Raw genomic sequence first — 18344 nt, 5'->3', positions numbered from 1 at the left:
TCGAATTTGTGCAAAAGTTTGCATTATAACCAGTGAATTAAACAACGTTTGCATTAGAATATCACAAAATAGCATATTTATTAGATTAATAACAAACTTTCTGATGCAGTAAAGTATTGACTAGGGCTGAATGATTCAATTACTGTAAAATATTAGTCTCAGATTGAAGTAAATAAAGTGTAAACAATACCATTTGTTTGTAAAATAGGGTTGTTAATTCCTCTGATAGCAGAAATATCAACTTGTACCAGTAAATTTGAGAGTTTTAGCAATATTTGTCCTGAAATGGATATAACTGTAACGTGCCAAATACGAAATATTTAAAAAACAGTACAGTATAACCTCAATTTTGAAAGCTAACAGTACTCTAGTGTTTCTACATAGGCGTCTGTAGTGGTAAAATACATCCAGTCCTTAAGATTTTTGGCCATCCATTCATCCTCAGCGTCACGATTAGTCACAAAAGCAAAAAAAAGCGAAATCTTGTGGATGTTATAATTTCTACTTTTCATGCAATCACATACACTATAGTACTAAGTTTAGTGAATTTTGGCGTCTTCCTGATTGGTCTGTTAAAGTTAGTAATCAATAAAAATATGCTTACATAGAAAAAATCCTGAAATAGTTGGATTCTCAAAAGTATGTACAATCAGTGTTCTTGCTACATTTAGCACCTAATAAAGTATAAATTGAAGTCTAGTTAGTGTTGGGCTGTAAAATGTTCTGGTACATGTAGTTACTTGAAATAGCAAATATTGGCTGTGTAACTGGTAAAGCCCTCAAAAAATCAACTTCGTTTCCTCGTAGTACTCTCTGAAAGTGCTTCTTGCACGCTAATAAGGCTCTGGCGTGTGTTCCTATGCCTCCTACTAGCCTCTGTAAAATTCATATTGACCAGTGCTTAACCATTCAACATGCTGTAGAGCCTAAGCTTTAAGCTTCAGTCAGTGGAATTTAGTTCTCAGGGACATATAGTGAATGTAGAATAAAAAATAGAAGCCTCAAATAATACAGCATAACAGATACAAATAACCCCTGGTATTAATCAAACACTCAAAAAGTCAATAGTACTTGAAACGTACCCGAATAAAAGACTATAAAGGTAAATAGCATGGTAAGAAAAGTTTGGCAGGTGGACTTAAGAGCCACGTAGTCATCTGCTAACATCGACTTGTCCTGTGATTTGTCATTATATTGTTAAATTGTTATATTTAAGGGATGAAAGAAACAATATTAATAAACATTCAGTTATAGTACTCTTGGTAAAGGGGTTTCAGTGCTTAGAGACATAATAATTTTAGTTACAGTAAAGGTTTGGCCTCTTATAAGTGCAAAAAAGTACAAATATTAAACATTTCATACAGTTTATCTAGAAAGCAAAAGCAAAAATACAATAACTGCGCAACATACTTAAAAAATAAGCAAGCCATGATATTCTAGTGGGCCATAATAAGACTAAAATATACTCGAAAATACTCTGACATAAGGTTGACGGCTATCTGAGATCGAAATTTTCAGCTCATGCATAAAGTGGCTCTAGGAATCACTAAGCCTCAATAAAAATGGAAACATGCAGTAAAAGCACTTGGAGAGTTGTGGTGATCACATCCTATGAAAAACATGCAAGAACAAGAATATATGGAACCCTACTCATATATTTAGGAAACTTTACCTACCCTAACAGTAAGAAAATACCGAGGAAACTCTAAAATAAACAAACTTTCCTACGAAGCAAACAAAAAATAGCGTAGTGGAAGTCAATAAACCCTAACAACAACAACAAGATTCAACAACTACATCAAAACAAAAACAACAACAATAATAATAATAATACTAATAATAATAGTAATAATAAACTTTGTGGGTACAGTTTTACTTAAAAGTACCTCTTCCTTAGTGATTAGAGAATTTTTTTAAATAAAGAACAAAACTCAAAGTTAAGAATTAAAAATATAAGATACAAAAGGCAATAAATAGAAAAAATAATAAAAGAAGTTGAAAAAATTATCTTTGCAAGTCAAAATGGCAATAAACACTTCTGCAAGAATAGATGAAATTGTGATATTAGAGTAAAAAATGGAAATAAACTTTTAAAATAGCAAGTTAAAAGTTGAAAAATGTCTTTGTTAGTCCAAAATTTAATAAAAAATGTTGCCTGAATAGAAGAAATTGTGATATTAGAGTAAAAAAATAAACCTAAATTTCAGCTAAAGTTGAAGAAACACAGTTTGTGTGTCTAAATTCCCATGCGAACTCTTGCTTGAATCGTTCAAATAGCGTTTTCTGAGTAAAAATACACAAAAAATGCGAAATATTGTCTCTAACAGTAAAAACATCTGGTCAATTTTACGTGAATCCTGATGTTTATAAGGCAATAATCAAATGGACTGTGGTTCGCAACCCCGAAATAAGGGCAAATAGTGGATCGCATCCACTTTAACTTGTAGATACTGGAACTGAATGTTCCTAGTTCAGCCAAATTCCTTACGGATTTGGTTAAATAGTCTTTGCAATGTTACGAAAGGCGGCAGAAATACCGCGTAGATTACTTCCACCAAATAAAATTGGAACCTCAAAGAAAATCAATACTCGTGTGTAAAAATTTGGCGACACTTGACTTCCATTCAACTTCGGAAGAAGACCAAGCGATGGGGGCCGTAACAATAGAGAACTTTTCTTCCCCCTCCCGTGTCCATGAACGCGCGCGGTTTGGGGGTGCCGATGAATGCAACCACATAACAGGTTCTTCCGTAACAGGTTAATATTAATAACATGGATTCTGCTCGCATACTTCGTTTTCATATAGGATACATCGTTCAATTTCTTCGCCTTTAAAGCGAACATGTGTTATAATACCTTCTACCTCCGATCGAACGCGTCGGCACCGGTTGAATACGGGTAAATCCGGATCCTTAATTATAGCTAATATGACTCACCATCGACGCCAAAATGGCCGGACGTGACGCCTTAGAATAGGTCGAAAATGTCTTTTGTACATTAATGGAAAAACCATTAATTCCAAGTTCCCACGTGTGCCTAAAGCACCCGTGACTCATATCCGGGAGAAACGCATTAATAAAATACAACAATAGTGTTAGAATAGTCCGAAAACGAACTCCATAATAGTGTCTTTTGTACCTTAATGGAGAAACCATTAATTCCAAACTCCAACGTCAGTATAAATCATCTGTGACTCATATCCGGCAGAAACGCATTAATAATATACAACAAAAGGTTAGCTTAGGCCGAAAACGGAATACATAATAGTGTCTTTTGTGCACTAATGGAAAACCATTAATTTCAAACTCACACGTGTGCATGAGTCATCGATGACTCATCTCCTCCTCCACCCACGACACGTGGCGCAAGATTAAATAACAATAGCGTCACCCCTCGAAAATGAATAAAAAACCCATTAATGTCAATTAAAAGGTCCATTGTTAGGCACTAAGTATTTTTGATTCTACTCGCGCTATTAACAATAACAGGGCTATAGAACATTCCCCGTTTTGCCTCGATAATTCTTTCTCTCCTTAAATAATTGTCACATTCTGCAAGAAGCCAAAAACCTAATTTTATCTAGTGTAAACTGAAAAATTTCCTGGGGGAGGGGGCTCGATTCCCCTGATTCCCAACTTGGATACGTGCTATTATCAAAAATAGGGATACAGAACATTCTTCGCCTTTTCTCGATAATTATTTCTCTCCTTAAATTATCCTCATTTTATTTTATTTCACACCACAAGGAACCAAAAACCACATTTTATCTAGTGTAAAATGAAAACTTTCGGGGGGGGCTCGAGCCCCCTAAGCCCCCCCTTGGATAGGTGCTTGGGTAGAAGCCCTGAAGATGGATTTTCTCAGTATATTACAACTACGAGATCTTTAATCCTGCTAAAGAAGTAAAATTAATATGCACTGTTTACTATTTAAATTATATAGCTATTTGTAGGATTTCAGGGGGGGGGCTTCAGCCCCATAGCCTTCCCTCTGGCTATGTGCCTGTCTTGATCACTCAAAGATCTGCTACTGCTCGGAGTTTTCTCCTCTCTATCGTTTCTTCTGTCTTCCTGTGTGAGTCAATCTCCTACTTCTCCCTCATTTCAATTCTCACTGTGCACTTGGTTTTGCATACTGGATATATTGTATTGTCCCTTCAAGTTACGAAGGAAATTTCCGCATTCTACTTTATTAGGTGTACATGAGTATTACCGTGCAAATTGTCCATGACTATTTTCATTATTTTTTTCTTACATCCTGTGTGTTTTTAAGCGATGGATTTTTATGTATGCTGATGCAGAAGTTGTCAACAGCTTCTTTTGAGTTTTTATTTAATTCTTGACGCTCTTATTGGGTCAAATAAAGTGCACGAACATGGTGATGGACAATTTGCACGGTAATACTCATGGATCCCACTGTACGTAGCAAATAACAGTCGGGCTGTACTGTTTAATCCATACGAAAAGTATGGAAGAAATTCTTTACCACTGCAAAAGGCAGCAAAAGTTATTAGGTTACAAGAAGTATTCATCTTGTGACATCAGCGCCGCCGTAGGAGATTGTCAAGGCTTCGCACTACATGGAGGGAAGTCACCTAGCAACAAAAATATTTTAAATGTAATTTTAGCATACCCGGTGGAGATGCATAGCGGTTAGGTTAGTCCCCATTACTTAAAACAAAAACTCAAAAAACTGTAATTTCAGCGTTTTAGAAAGCAGGATATGCCAAAATTTGACATTTGCGCAAGTTTCAACAGCCTTCCTTTATTTGCCACAATTAACGTCCTTTACAAAACGAAATACCTTGTTTCTTCTTTCAATACAAGACACATGCTATGCTGCGTGTACATACAGAATACAGAAGGTATGTAAACACCGACAACAGTAATTTTTTTTTCTCCACAATTGAAAAGGCTCTAGAATATCCAGTTAGAAGAATATTATGACTTTATAACTGGAAAGAGTTCTGCTTCCTGGATGAGAGTTAATGAATTATCCATTTACTTGGCTCACTGGGGTTTTCCAAATTGTTAAGCGCATAGGCCGCGGTGGCTCAGTCGGTAACGCGTCTGACTACCATGCTAAAGGTCCCGGGTTCGATCCCCGGCCGGTTCAAATCCGGGAACTTTTCTAACGTTGAAAGCGGCTACCCAGCGTCGAATAACATGGGTACCTGGGGAAACCTGGGGGGTAAAGGCGGTCAGGGGCGTGGTGCTGATCACATCACCCCCACTCACGGCCGGATCAAGAAAGTGTGGGGCGTTACCCCCACACCCCCTATACGCCTTCATGGCGTGGTGCTAAGCACAGGGGAACACTTTACTTTTAAGCGCATATATATCTTTGCATTTAATTAATGTCTTATTGTGAATATTTTAAAACACGCAAGGAACGCACATTTTTTGTTCAGTCTGCATGAACTTTCTCAGCATAAAAACTAGAATTTTCACACAAGATGTCACTGAGAAATGTTAATCGTAAAGGAATTTGAGTAAAATGAATATCGAAAAATTGATGCTATTACAAAAGTGATCACTTACTGTTGTAAATCTTCATCTGGTCAATGCAGAAAAAGGGATTTCTCGATAGGTTTCAATAAAAATATGCATAGCACTTAACTAACTAACTCCCTAGCCTTCTTAAACCCGAAGGTTCATGGCTGCAGCAACACAGGCCTTCCATCTTTCCCTATCTTGAGCAAGTTCTATATACTCTTTTCCATCCCTACCGATTTCCTTTAGGTCCATTTCAACGTTTTCCCTCCATCTTCGTCTTGACCTTCCTACAGGTCCCCTACCATCAGGTTTCCCAGCAAGAATCCTGTAAACTCCTCTTTCCTCTCCCATTCGTGCCACATTGGCCTGCCCACCTAAGTCTTCTTGATTTCATTATTCTAATAATATCTGGACATGAATACAAATTATGTAACCTTCTCCACTCACCTGTCTCCTCATCCCTTTTAGGTCCAAAGATTTTCCTAAGGATCTTATTTTCAAATACTCTCAATTTATGTTCCTATTTCAATGTAAGGGACCATGTTTCACACCCATATAATACTACAGGCAAAATTACTGTTTCGTATATTTTAACTTTTAGTTTCTTAGATATTAAACGAGAAGACAAAAGTTTATGAAGAGAGAAGTAACATGCATTTCCTGAATTAAGCCTACTTTTTATTTCCTCTTAATATAATTTTCACTTGTTAATATTACTCCTAAGTATTTGAATTTGGAAACTGGTTCAAACGAGTTGTTATCAATAATTAGATTTTGATTATTACCTAACACTTGGTTTCGGCCTATAAGCATATATTTAGTTTTCTCTTTGTTAACTTCCAAACCTATCTCTTTACCAGTTTTGAAAAATATTTTAGCATTATTCTTAATTGTATTCACTTCATCCCCAGTAAGTCTACATCATCTGCATATGCTAACAACTGAGTCATACCATTTAATTTTAGTCCTTCTTTAGTTTCTTTTACCTTCCTAACAGCATATTCTAAGGCAAAATTAAAGAGCAATGGATATAATGCATCTCCTTGTTTTAACCCATCATGAATTGTAAATTTGTCAGACACATTAATACCCACACGAATTTTACTTTTTGTTTCACTGGTGCATATTTTTATCATACTAACAAGCTTCTTAGGTATTCCAAACTCTACTAATATATTATATAATTTATCTCTTTTGATGCATAGCGCTTGGAAAAACAAATATTTTTACATACTATATTTTGAAAAGTAGCCTAATTTACACCAAAGAAGTCATCAAATTTGATCATGGTAGTTACCTAGCAATTCTTCTCTTTTGATCATAGCGCTTTAAAACTCTTGGAAAAATTTCATTTACTCAGTTATCACCATTGTCGCCGACTTTGCGGGGAGACTTTCTGCCTTCTCCCAAACTCCTCAAAAATTATGTCCCCCCACCCCGGCAATATTTATATGAAGCTGGCACCTTCTGATTATCGGACTATCGAAATGAGATATCCATGATCCAAAACACTAGGATAAGGAAGCCTTGCCATAAATTGAAATTATTTTTCATACCAATGGAAGTAACGCGAAGAATGTGTTTTATTTACGTGTTTGGTTGTTCTTAAGATATTTGTTCCATTATATATGATTTTGTAGTCCCCACCTCGGTAAACGTGCACTGTGGCTTAGCCAGATACACTGTATTGCACTACTTCTAGCTACAGAAGTATGAACTGGATCATGTTTCAAGTTTTAAATAAGAGAAAAATTTGACAGGTAATTTTCATCAACATATTTCTAACGATTTTCCTTATCGAACTCAGTAAAGTAATGTAAATCGAAAAACAGCGAATGAGGGGAAACTTCTTACATGATAATTTGTGACACTTTCAAGTACCGACAATATTCATGAGAGAAATGTGCATGGAGTCAAGACAAGAATATACTTTTTTTCTTATTGAAGCATTCATATTGTCCTAAACGTGTCTTGAATTTGTTCGGGTGGGCAGAGGAATTTTTGGGTGGGCGCTGACCACAACTTCAAGACCATACTCGGAGGATGCTTGCTTCAAGTATGGTCTTACACCTTTCGGACACGGCCTGAGTTCCTTCTTCGTCAGTGTTCCAGAAATTTTGTTTTTGTTTTCTTGGCCATTTCACCATTTTATTTCTCACTTTGTCTGTCCATTTCATACTCCTCATTATTCGCAATAGCCACATTTCTACGATAATTAGAGTCCATTGTTTGCAACCGTTTGCATAGTTACTCATCCATTGCTAAGGTAAAGTGAATTGCTTTTTCTTGTGGTCATGTAAAATTATTGTTTTTTGCAAGTTACTGCATTTGTATCTGTTCATAAATATAAGAAGCGTGTTATACACTTGTATAGTACTTTATATACAGCAGCAGACGTTTCAAAATAAAGAGCAGAAGATGTGATCATTGTCGGTAGGGCGTCTGACTGCCACACGAGAAACCCAGGGGGCGCTTTTTCTTTTACCAGTCAACTTGTGAATGTGGGTTCATTTCCTGCTCTCTGATTGGCTGTTGGAAAGTTACGGTGCTCTGATTGTGAGAATATCTTATTTGCGCTGTACGTTACGTTAGGTTAGGTTACATTAGAAAGCAACAAATTTGCGCTGAAAATAGGAAATAAGATATTCTCACAATCAGAGCACAGTAACTTTCCAACAGCCAATCAGAGAGCAAGAAATGAAGGTGATCTAAGGTCGGAATTTTTCCGGCCTTGTCCTCGCATAAAGCGGCTCTGGGGCTCTCACAGCCTCAAATCCGTGGATACTGGGGGGCAACCCTGGTGGGTAAAGGCTGCCGGAGCTGATAACATCACGTCCAAAGTGTCCTAGATCGAGAATGTGTGAGCCCTCCCCCCATCCGCTAAAATTGTGCCTTCATGGCACGGTATATGTACGGGTAGCTTAATGGTTCTGTTGTTCTGAAAAGAAGAACAAAATTATATTTCTACGACAATTAGTTCTCTTGTTACTTTTTTTTCTGAACATCGTGGCAAGTTTGAAAATTGCGCGCTTGAAAACTTCCCGTCCTGAGAAGCCCACTTTTTGCCTCTGTTGGCAACCAATCGCCGGTACTGTTGGGGACTCTGTTTTGTTTTTTGCTTATAAAAAAAGCAGGCTAACGAAGCTCTGGCATCTGAACCTACTGCCAGTATGATCCTCTATAGGGCTATGTGCTGAGCAGAGGCGAGGCGTCCGATCATCGAGAGATGCGGCGATGACAAAGCAATTTTTTTTTTTAAATATATTGCTTTTTAAATATTTTAATTTTAGAGAAGAGGTTAATAAGTCAGACTATTCGCATATTTGCGCGAAATTAGTCACGTGACACCACGAAACAGCTAGAAATATGCAATAGATTCGCTAAGCTTAGCGCATCGAAAGGAGAGCCAAGTCCTACCCCCCGTGCCCAACCGTCCCGCTACGTTTTCTGTTGAGTGCAATGGTGTCAGGCGGCCCAGGTCATCGCAGCAGGTCTCTGAATCCAAGGTCCTTCGACCGCTTTTCCCCTGCTATTGAAGGTCTGGTCATAAGAGTCCTTTTTTCAGCCCCCTTGTTTACAAACACGGCAGGGTCTCTGTGACGTCATCAAGATGAAACTTCTCAGAACGTCCAGCACTGTAAATCATGCAACGCTGTTGCTTTTTAGAGAAAAATACATATTGAAGAGCATCGCAACACAACTTGCACAGAATACGTACATGAAAGTAATGGTGCATAAAAAAAATACAAGTAAGCAAAAGCATAAATTTCCCCACGGTTAGTGCTGGAAAGAACTGAAAAAAAAGAGCAGTTCTGAATCGATTGTATTTTCTTCTTTTAATTTTTTGGGATCCTGCGGTTCAAATATTGATTTAAAAAAAAATGTTCTTGCTTCACAAAACACGAAGTACAGTATGCGCCAAAATATACAGTACTGAAATGAAAAGATGAACAAAAGTATAAGACATGTTACAATATAGAGACTGGTCTATATGCAACCCAAATAACAATCGTGCCTTTTGGGTTGCATAACTGTCAGGAAACCTAAGGTTAGGTTAGGGCATATGGAGTGGGCGATTGTCATTTGGGTTGCATATAGACCAGTCACCTTTTTCAAACTCGGTCCACCTTCACGACCGCTTCCGTATGAGCGGAAATAATGCTCAACTATGAATACTTTTTCCTCCGTCGAGAGACCCATTTCCAACAACAACTGCACAACACAACTTCCTTTTCACTACTGCGAACACGTGCAGCTGGAGCTATGCCCCGTCGACAAACGCAACCACGTGTTCGAGATGCGCGAGTTTCAGTACTGTATATTTTGGCGCATACCGTACTTCCTGTTGTTTTGTGTTTACTATGCTTACAAATGAAAGACTGATCAAGATTTTTGTTCTCGAGGTGACAGACATACTTACTCAGAAATAATCTTTTTCCTAGCACGTCTTACCTTCACACTAGGAATGGCCAAAAATATCAGGATTCCGGATATCTTAAAAATCTCGATTCTCAAATTTTACTACCCGGATTTCGGAGGCAATCAGAATTTCGGAGAAAGAGGTTTAACATTTTTTTTCATTTTTTCGAGTAGAATTTATTAATGAAGTTTCGTCTTCCTTTTTTACGATCATATACTCTGTAGAAAAAAATGGACGAGCATTATTACCAATGTAGTAATGCTTCCCCACCCCCGCCCCCGGTTCGGTTGGAAGATTAACCCTGACGTTTGGCAACTCTTTCGATGACTACTTAAAAATGTCACGCTTCGCCAATGATTATTTACTTCCCTTGAGAAAGGATTGGATACCTTCATGTTTAAAGCGTGATTTTTATATAGTTGATTTCAGCGCCATCATCGGGAAATTGCTGAACTACAGAAAATTTAACTACTTTTGGGAAAGATTGCATGCCCCCATTTTAAATGCTTGATTTTAATGTATTTGATTCCAGTGTCATAATCGGGAAATGGCTGAACTACAGATAATTTACCTCCCTTTGGAAAAGATTGTATTCTGCCATTGGATCTACCATCCTTTCGAGGTATGGACCTTTCCCAAAGAGAGGTAAATAATCTATAGTTCAGCTATTTCCCGATAGTGCCGCTGGAATCAACTACATTAAAATTACGTTTTTAACATGGAGGCATTCGATCTTTTTCCAAGGGAGGTAAGTAACGAGCGGCTAGGATAAGCATTAGAACCTTGGGAAATACATGCTAACAGAACCAAACCTGACCTGCCTAACCTATCCACGCATGCATGCAATAGCTGAAATAAGCATGTAAATATGTTAGGCAGTTTAAATTTTGTCTATTTAAGCTATTATATGCATACGTGGATGGGTTAGGCAGGCCAGGTTTGGTGATGTTTGCATGTATTTCCCAAGGTGCTAATGCTGTCCCTAGCCGCTCGTAGGTAAGTAATGTGTAGTTCAGCAATTTCACGATGTTGGCGCTGGAATCAACTATCCTAAAATCACGGTTTTAACATGACGTATACTATATTTCCCAAAAGGAGGCAAATTATCTGTAGTTCAACAATTTCCCGATGATGGCGCTGGAATCAAATATATTAAAATTATGTTTTTAAAATGGTGGTGTTCAATTTTTTCCCATGGGATGTAAATCTGTAGTTCAACCATTTCCAGATTATAGGACTGGAATCGAATGTTTTGAAATCACACTTTAGGATCTTCATAGTATTTCTTCTTTTATTTATTTATTATTATTTTTTTTTTTTTGGATCCCGCGGTTCAAATATTGATTTCGGAAAGAATTGTTCTTGCTTTACAAGACACGAAGTACTTCCTGTCGTTTTGATCAAGATTGATCAAGATTTTTGTTCTCGAGGTGACAGACATACATACTCAGACAGAACCTTTTTCCTAGCACATCTTACCTTCACACTAGGGATGGCCAAAAATATCAGGATTCCGGATATTTAAAAATCTCGATGCTCAAATTCTACTACCCGGATTTCGGAAGCAATCAGGCTTTCGGAGAGAGAGGTTTAACATTTTTTTTTCATTTTTTCGAGTAGAATTGAGGACTGAAAGTGGTAAACGTTGTAAGTGCCAAAAGCGAAAGTGTTGGAAATGGCATCGTTCCGCACATCAACCCGCAAGAACGTGCACACTAGTGACCTCTTTACACGCCATTTGAACTGCTTAGAGGGCTACCAGCCACATTTCACGTTTACCACATTATAAAGCATGACACATTTCACAGTTTAACGTGGAAGACGGTGTTTGAATTAGTGTGGCATTTACAGCATTTACCAATTTTAGTCTTCAATTTATTAATAAAGTTTCGTCTTCCTTTCTTTAACGATCATATACTCTAGAATAAAAATGGATTTGGCCATCTCTACTGCACACGTCATGTACGAACACTGTTATCATCATTACCAATGTAGGAATGCCCCCCGCCCGGTTGAAAGATTGACCCTGACGTTTGGCAAGTCTTGCGATGACTACGTAAAACTGTCACGCTTCGCCACTGGTGCTGAGTGCCTCTTTACAGCCTCAGCTTATAATCAAGTAAGGAGATTTCAATCCTCGGAGACAGATGTTGATCTTATTTACGATAAGGGACGGAGCGCAAATAACCCAAGTGTTGACGCACGCAATAAATTTTACTTCAATCCATAAAGAAAACCTAATTCGCCCATAACAGTTCTAGGAAAGCATGTTGTGGTTTTCAACTTCATCAGATGACACCCTGTTTTCTCTTCCTCAGATCTGCCGGTTTCAAGCAACCGCAGAGGGAACTATGTTCCTCGTAACCACAGGGGGAGGCAGGGGAAGTCCTCCCATGGAGCTGTCGGCAGAACTAAAGGGGCCTTAGTCCACCAAAGGCCTGAAGGATGCTGTTCCTTCTGTTAATCGTTGTCACCATCAGCATCTTGGTAAGTGTATAGTTAAGGAAGAGGTTTTGGGTTCGATTCCCGACGGAAGTACGGTTCGGATCCCACTTTAAGCTGTATATCCAGTCCCGATTAATCTATCTGTGCCTTGAGTGGACTTATACTAAACGTAGTCAACTTTTCATACAGGATATGTCTTGGCAGAAAACTGACAAAAACGCGTTGCTAGTTGTGATCTTGTTTCGGCGCTAAAAACCTTGGAAATATTTGTTTTATCCTGGACGTGTGCAACCAAGCGTCATAAATTCACGTCGCACCGACAGCTATACCCTGTCCAAGCTAACTGTGGAGCAGGGCTGCGCATAGCGGCAGAGGAGAAGGGGGAAATCGAGTGGTGAAAGCGTAGCGTTGCCAACCGTACGGAAATTTCATGGCATGTAGGGACTTACGGTACCGACCTTGTCCTGACGCTAAATGTACGGCTTGTCATAATTTGCACTTGCCATTTTATACCTAATATTTCCCTATACCAAGCGTATGGACCTGGAGGCAAAAATACGGTCCGTTTGCCACGTGCGTACGGTATTATCGTTTTCAAAAGTTTGCAACGCTGCAGAGCGAAGCATGGGAAATCGGGTAACTCCCGTCGCCCATTACACAATCCATTTCTCTCACTGTTCATTGGTGGAGCCGTCTCGCGTCACTACTTGCGCAGAGACTTGTTCTCGTTCGCCTGGTCTACAGTTAGCTGGTACAGGGTTAATTTTGCATGCTTGATAACGTACTAAATAAAAAAGTAGCATGCTATGCAAATAGTATCAGAAGAGAAGTTGTAGGGTTATTCCCCTCCAGTTGCTTGCTTGATTGAGTTGATTAATTTTACTTCGCTTTTTTTGGCTAATCAAAGATGATGATGAGTCATGAACTTGATGAAGGGAAACTCGCAAAGAACACCCATATCCAGGCCGTAATTCGAACCCGGGACCATAGATGTAAATTGTCGGGAGCAATTTTCGGGTTTATTAAAATTTACAAGTTAGGGGACCTGGGGAGCAAAGTAATAAAGAGTAATATTTGTAAATTCGCAACCGTCCCAGTTTTTAAGCAAATAATCATGGACGCTGTTTATATGGAATGGAAAAGTTTTCGAGTTTCTTCCCCCAAATTAAGCTCCAGGTTTGATTCTACCGCCTCAAAATTAGGTCCTACTTTAACGGCCCCCTGAAAATTAAGCTTCGTTTAATTCTGCCCCCCTCAAAATTAGGCCCAGTTTAATTCTGCCCCCTCAAAATTAGGACCACGTTTAAATCTGCCCCCTAAAAATTAGGCCCAGTATTATTCTGCACCCTCAAAATTAGGCTGCCTTTAATTCTGCCCCCTCAAAATTAGGCCCAATTTGATTCTGCCCCCTCAAAGTTAGGTCTCAAGTTACGCCCATGCTCGTGACCCCTACCGTCGTAGAGCGATATGCTAACCACTATGCCACGGAGGTCGGCGTTGAGAAACATTAGTCCGCTGCACCTTCCTTAATATATGCCACTCAGAGTTTTATCCAGAATTCTCATTCCAGGTTAGATACATGGAAGGAAGGTGTGAAGGTCAATTTAGTGCTAAATTGTAATCACAAACTGTCTTTGTGAAACATTTCCAGGCCGAAGACATTAAGAAAAATTGAGAAGTGTTGCTAGATGTATTTATTATGGATGTGTGGATCAATCACTGATTACTGTAATCATTATTGTTTGTTTATTTATTTCAGATTGCTTTGGCCTCCTTCCTGAGAGAATATGACACACTGCAACGCCCTCTGGACTTGCCATTCTATTGGCTTCCCAGACCAGACATTAGATCAGCTGGTGAGTTACTTCATAAGCTTAAATTAGATGTTGCCTCAAAATTTTGTTCTGTTAGTGTTGCCAACCAGGACTCTTAAACACTAAAATGGCACCTTTCTTTAATTTTGGCCATAAAATCGCTATTTCTCAACCCATCTACATTTCCTGCGCATGGCCTCCACCGGTGACAAACCACAGATTAACATGGCGAGCATTGCAAAACTACGAATTATAGCTCTGCAATATCATCTTATAATCTTTTCTTCCCTGAAAATAGGGCCTACTACTGTTTAATCAGTACTATAGTTGCAGCCAAATGGCCACCATGCGACTGCAAGATTGTGATGCCTAACATAAGTGAGGAAGTAGTCTGTGAAGAGTATAGTAAAACATAGCAATATGACTATGATTTATCGGGTCTCACTCTTAACACACACTATTAAACCCCGCCTTGCTCCTTCAACTTATGACGTCATAAAAATTACAGTGCCTAACCCAGAGGTCTCCAAACTCACCGAGCCCCTCAGCTACTTCCCACATTCGCAAGTACATGACGAGCTACCAAGTGTGGTTTGGTTTTTTACGATCTTTTGTTGGTTTATAAAACCTTTTTAAGATATGTAATCATTTTTATAGCACTAAGACGCCAGGGAGCCCGGGTTCGAATCCCGGCATCAACAAATGTTTTTTGTGAGTGTCCCTTCATCAATTTCATTATATCATCGCTCATTCTCATCGTTCCCGTTAGCCAAAAGATGTAGAAAAGCGAAGCTGAATAACAGAATTTAAATCAAATCAAATCTCATCAAATTATTATTCTTAATTTCTCTGATGTCATTTCTAAAAGAGAGTTCAAAACACAGTATTTCTTTTAAAAAAAACGGTAGCTCGCGATCGACGGTTTGACGATCCCTGGCCTAACCTAACAACGCAAAGATTGCATTTGACTGGCCATGGGCGTCAGGAAGGGGGCAAGGGGGGGGCCGTGCCCCCTCCCTTGGAAAATGAAACTCAACCAAAAATTATATATTTTTGACATATAATTTCATTTTGATTTATTTTTTATTTTGAAATTGTTAGTGTTTAATAATTTATTACAATTATAGTAGTTAATAATTATGAATAGAAAATAAATTGATATAGATATTGTAAATAGGATGAGTCAGTTTAATGGATATAGCTATTTGTGGGATAAAAAGTATCTACAACAATATTTATTAATTATTGTATGAATTTGATAAATTCAAATTTAAGCAATGTTTTTTGAGGGAACAATACTATTACTGGGGAAAATGTGCCTTGTTTGCCCCCCTGGAAAAAAATACCTTCCTTGCCCCTCCCTGCAAAAATCCTGCGGACGTCCATGTTTGACCCTGATGTCAGAAGACGGCTTGCGTTGGATAAGGTGTGTGACCAGTTGCATCCATGATTTATCTAAATAGTCTTCCCAGTACCCTCTCTTGGAAGTTATATATATTATGTCCCGCAAACTACATTTGCTTCTGTTCAGGTGAAAGAGCATTAATAATTACTATTACTTAATTTTATATCAAGACACGCCAACACCAGATAAATTCTTGGTGACTCCCAACCTCACGAATTTAATTCTCAGTGAGAGTGTTGCATATCGGTTAGGGGTCTCACTTATCGCACAACACTCGAGCAACCTTGTGTTCTGACGTCACGGGAGAAAGCGCTTTTTTAATTTTAGGCTAAATTCCTACGTTGTTAGGATAGGCTAGCTATGTTTAGTTCTCTTAGCATAATTTTTCATTGTATTTATGCTAATGGAACCTAACCTAACCTCGTAGGTATTCCTCATCTGACGTCAAAACACAAGGTATCAAAACTGTTGTGCGACAAGACAGACCCCATTTCGGTTCAGTCTCGGGGATCCACTAGTATTACCGTGCAAATTGTCCATGACTATTTTCATTAATTTTTCTCTTAGCTACATCCTGTTTGTTTTTAAGCGATGGATTTTTATGTATGCTGGCGCAGAAGTTGTCAACGGCGTGTTTTGAGTTTTCTTTTAATTTTTAATTCTTGAAGCTCTTATTGGATCGAATAAAGTGCACGAACATGGTGGTGGACAATTTGCACGGTAATACTCATGGATCCAACTCTACCATAGCACGCTACGAAGCCAGGGATCCCAGTTTCGAATCCTGGGTATGAACAGTTCGTTTTTCTTCTTTCTTCCTCTTTTCTTCATCAATTAACCTTTCATCCTCGTTAATCTGGAGAGATAGAGAGGCGACGCAAAATATATCCGAAGTTTATTTTTTAAGCCCACGCTATTCTGAGAATGAGACTGAGCATACAGTTTAAATCCAAACCAACTGTGCAGTGCCAGAAATCGGGCCCGATACCCTTTGATTACAAGGCGACCGTGTTATCAGCATGGACGTCCGTAGGATTTTTTTTTCAGGGAGGGGTAAGGATTGTATTTTTTTTCCAGGGGGTGGCAAACAAGACATATTTTCCCAAATAATAGTGTTGTTCCCTTAGAAAGCATTTCTTAAATTTGAATTTATCATATTCATGCAATAATTAACCCATATTATTGTGGCTGAAATGGAATTATATGTCAAAAATATATAATGTTTGGTTGACTTTCATTTTCCAGGGGGCACGGGCCCCCCTTGCCTCCCTTTCGGACGTCCATGCTTATCACTACAAAATCGGAGAACCCCAATGCAAAATATGAAAACACTATAGTACACATTGTTGTTATTAACCTATAGAAGTAGAAAACTTACTAAAATTAACGAGAATTAAAAAAAAATGAATGAATTTAGTTGATGGTTTAATCCACGTCTCTCTTTCAGGCAGCCACTTATGTTCCGTCTGCTTCTTGGCCTCCTCCCGTGCTCCCCAAAGGCATTTCACAGATTTATCGCTCCTATCCCCTTCAACGAGGACAGTGATCTCACCCCCCATGGCATCAACCCCAATCTACAATAACTTCCACTATGTACCGCGCTACAGTCCACCACCTTCCTACGACTTTCCAATCTACAGGTACTACGTCGTCAATGGCAGCAGATCGGCTGGGATAGTGGGTCCTCCCATCATGCCCCTCACTGACACGAACTTCTCCAGCACACCGCAGCTGTTGCCAGCTCCTACTCCCCAGGGAACCGTGAGTTTCATCGTAACCCCGTCTGGCGCTCCAAGACTTACGGGATTCAGCTCGTCGCCGATCCTCAACAGTTCTAATTTTCCTGATAGCTCAATTTATCCACGACCAACAGCTGGCAACTGCTCTATCTTCTCCTCTGGGGCAAATGACTTCGACTACTCGTTACCCTTTTCTCCCACTGCTGGACGGTTCTCCATAATGCCGAGTTCTGAGATGACGTCAGAGACTTTCGACAGCCCTTCTACCTCCACTTAGCAAGATAGTAAATTCCAGAGTCCACATGTACGCCCAGCTATCCCGTGGCCACTACCATCCCAACGATGACAACAGGTATAGCAGCAACTAGCCATACGTGAATCAAGACAGTCCTGATCTTTCGGCCATTTGCATCTACTCAGTTGTGAATATTCTATCTACCAATGCCTAATAAAGATACATAATGATTATTCTTGTCTTTCTAATGTATGACAACTACTCGTAAACTTGTACTGGCCGCCTTTTCACTGGTTGCTGAAAGGCAACGAATCAGCGATCTGTTCGGTTGTGTTCGGCCAACATCGTTTACGTTCGTGTCTCAAGGAGCGGAACGCTGCTCGCGAGAAAAACAAGTGAGTGCCGGATACATCGTGTGTTGCCAAACGTACCGTAAGTGTATTCGCGATTAAAATTACCACATGAGCGCTAGTGTCGCTTCCAATATGGCCGCTCTATATAGGATAAATCTTTGATTACATTCAGTAGTAGTACGTAATAACAGCGTGTTGTTATTGCTGGTATGATTGGAAGGAAACGTTTAAATTTACGCGATATTCTTAAACATTGCGAATGCGTGTGAATTCCAGGAACAATCACGAAGGTGAAGCTGTGCTGAGAGCGAAGCTTTTAATTATGACACAAAAATAACACGGAAAACGCAGACTAATGTATACGCACTGGTTCTTCAAAGCAGTGCTGTTTCATGTGCATGGTTGTAACTGGGGCTTTCAGAAATGATCTGAAAATAA

General features: G+C 39.0%; 1 protein-coding gene across 1 annotated transcript; it reads left to right on the top strand.

The window, feature by feature from the left end:
• The first annotated feature begins 7739 nt into the window (after positions 1-7739).
• Positions 7740-17758, top strand: LOC145990309 (uncharacterized). The gene is made up of 4 exons (XM_083126003.1): positions 7740-7761; positions 12234-12402; positions 14120-14216; positions 17027-17758. The coding sequence occupies exons 2-4, from the start codon at positions 12361-12363 to the stop codon at positions 17593-17595; spliced, it is 708 nt and encodes a 235-aa protein (XP_082982129.1). The 5' UTR covers positions 7740-7761; positions 12234-12360; the 3' UTR covers positions 17596-17758.
• The last annotated feature ends 586 nt before the right edge of the window (positions 17759-18344 follow it).

Source organism: Lepisma saccharinum, chromosome 7, assembly GCF_977018435.1.
Source record: "Lepisma saccharinum chromosome 7, izLepSacc3.1, whole genome shotgun sequence".
Lineage (NCBI taxonomy): Eukaryota > Metazoa > Arthropoda > Insecta > Zygentoma > Lepismatidae > Lepisma > Lepisma saccharinum.
Note: the sequence above shows the minus strand (reverse complement) of the source record. Positions and strands in the feature narration are given on the sequence as shown.

Bases quoted from the DNA above. Each gene is read 5' to 3' on its own strand.
- LOC145990309 (XM_083126003.1), top strand. From the start codon at position 12,361: ATGCTGTTCCTTCTGTTAATCGTTGTCACCATCAGCATCTTG. The intron at 12,403-14,119 runs GTAAGTGTATAG...TATTTATTTCAG, and splicing joins TTGTCACCATCAGCATCTTG to ATTGCTTTGGCCTCCTTCCT. The intron at 14,217-17,026 runs GTGAGTTACTTC...TCTCTCTTTCAG, and splicing joins ACCAGACATTAGATCAGCTG to GCAGCCACTTATGTTCCGTC.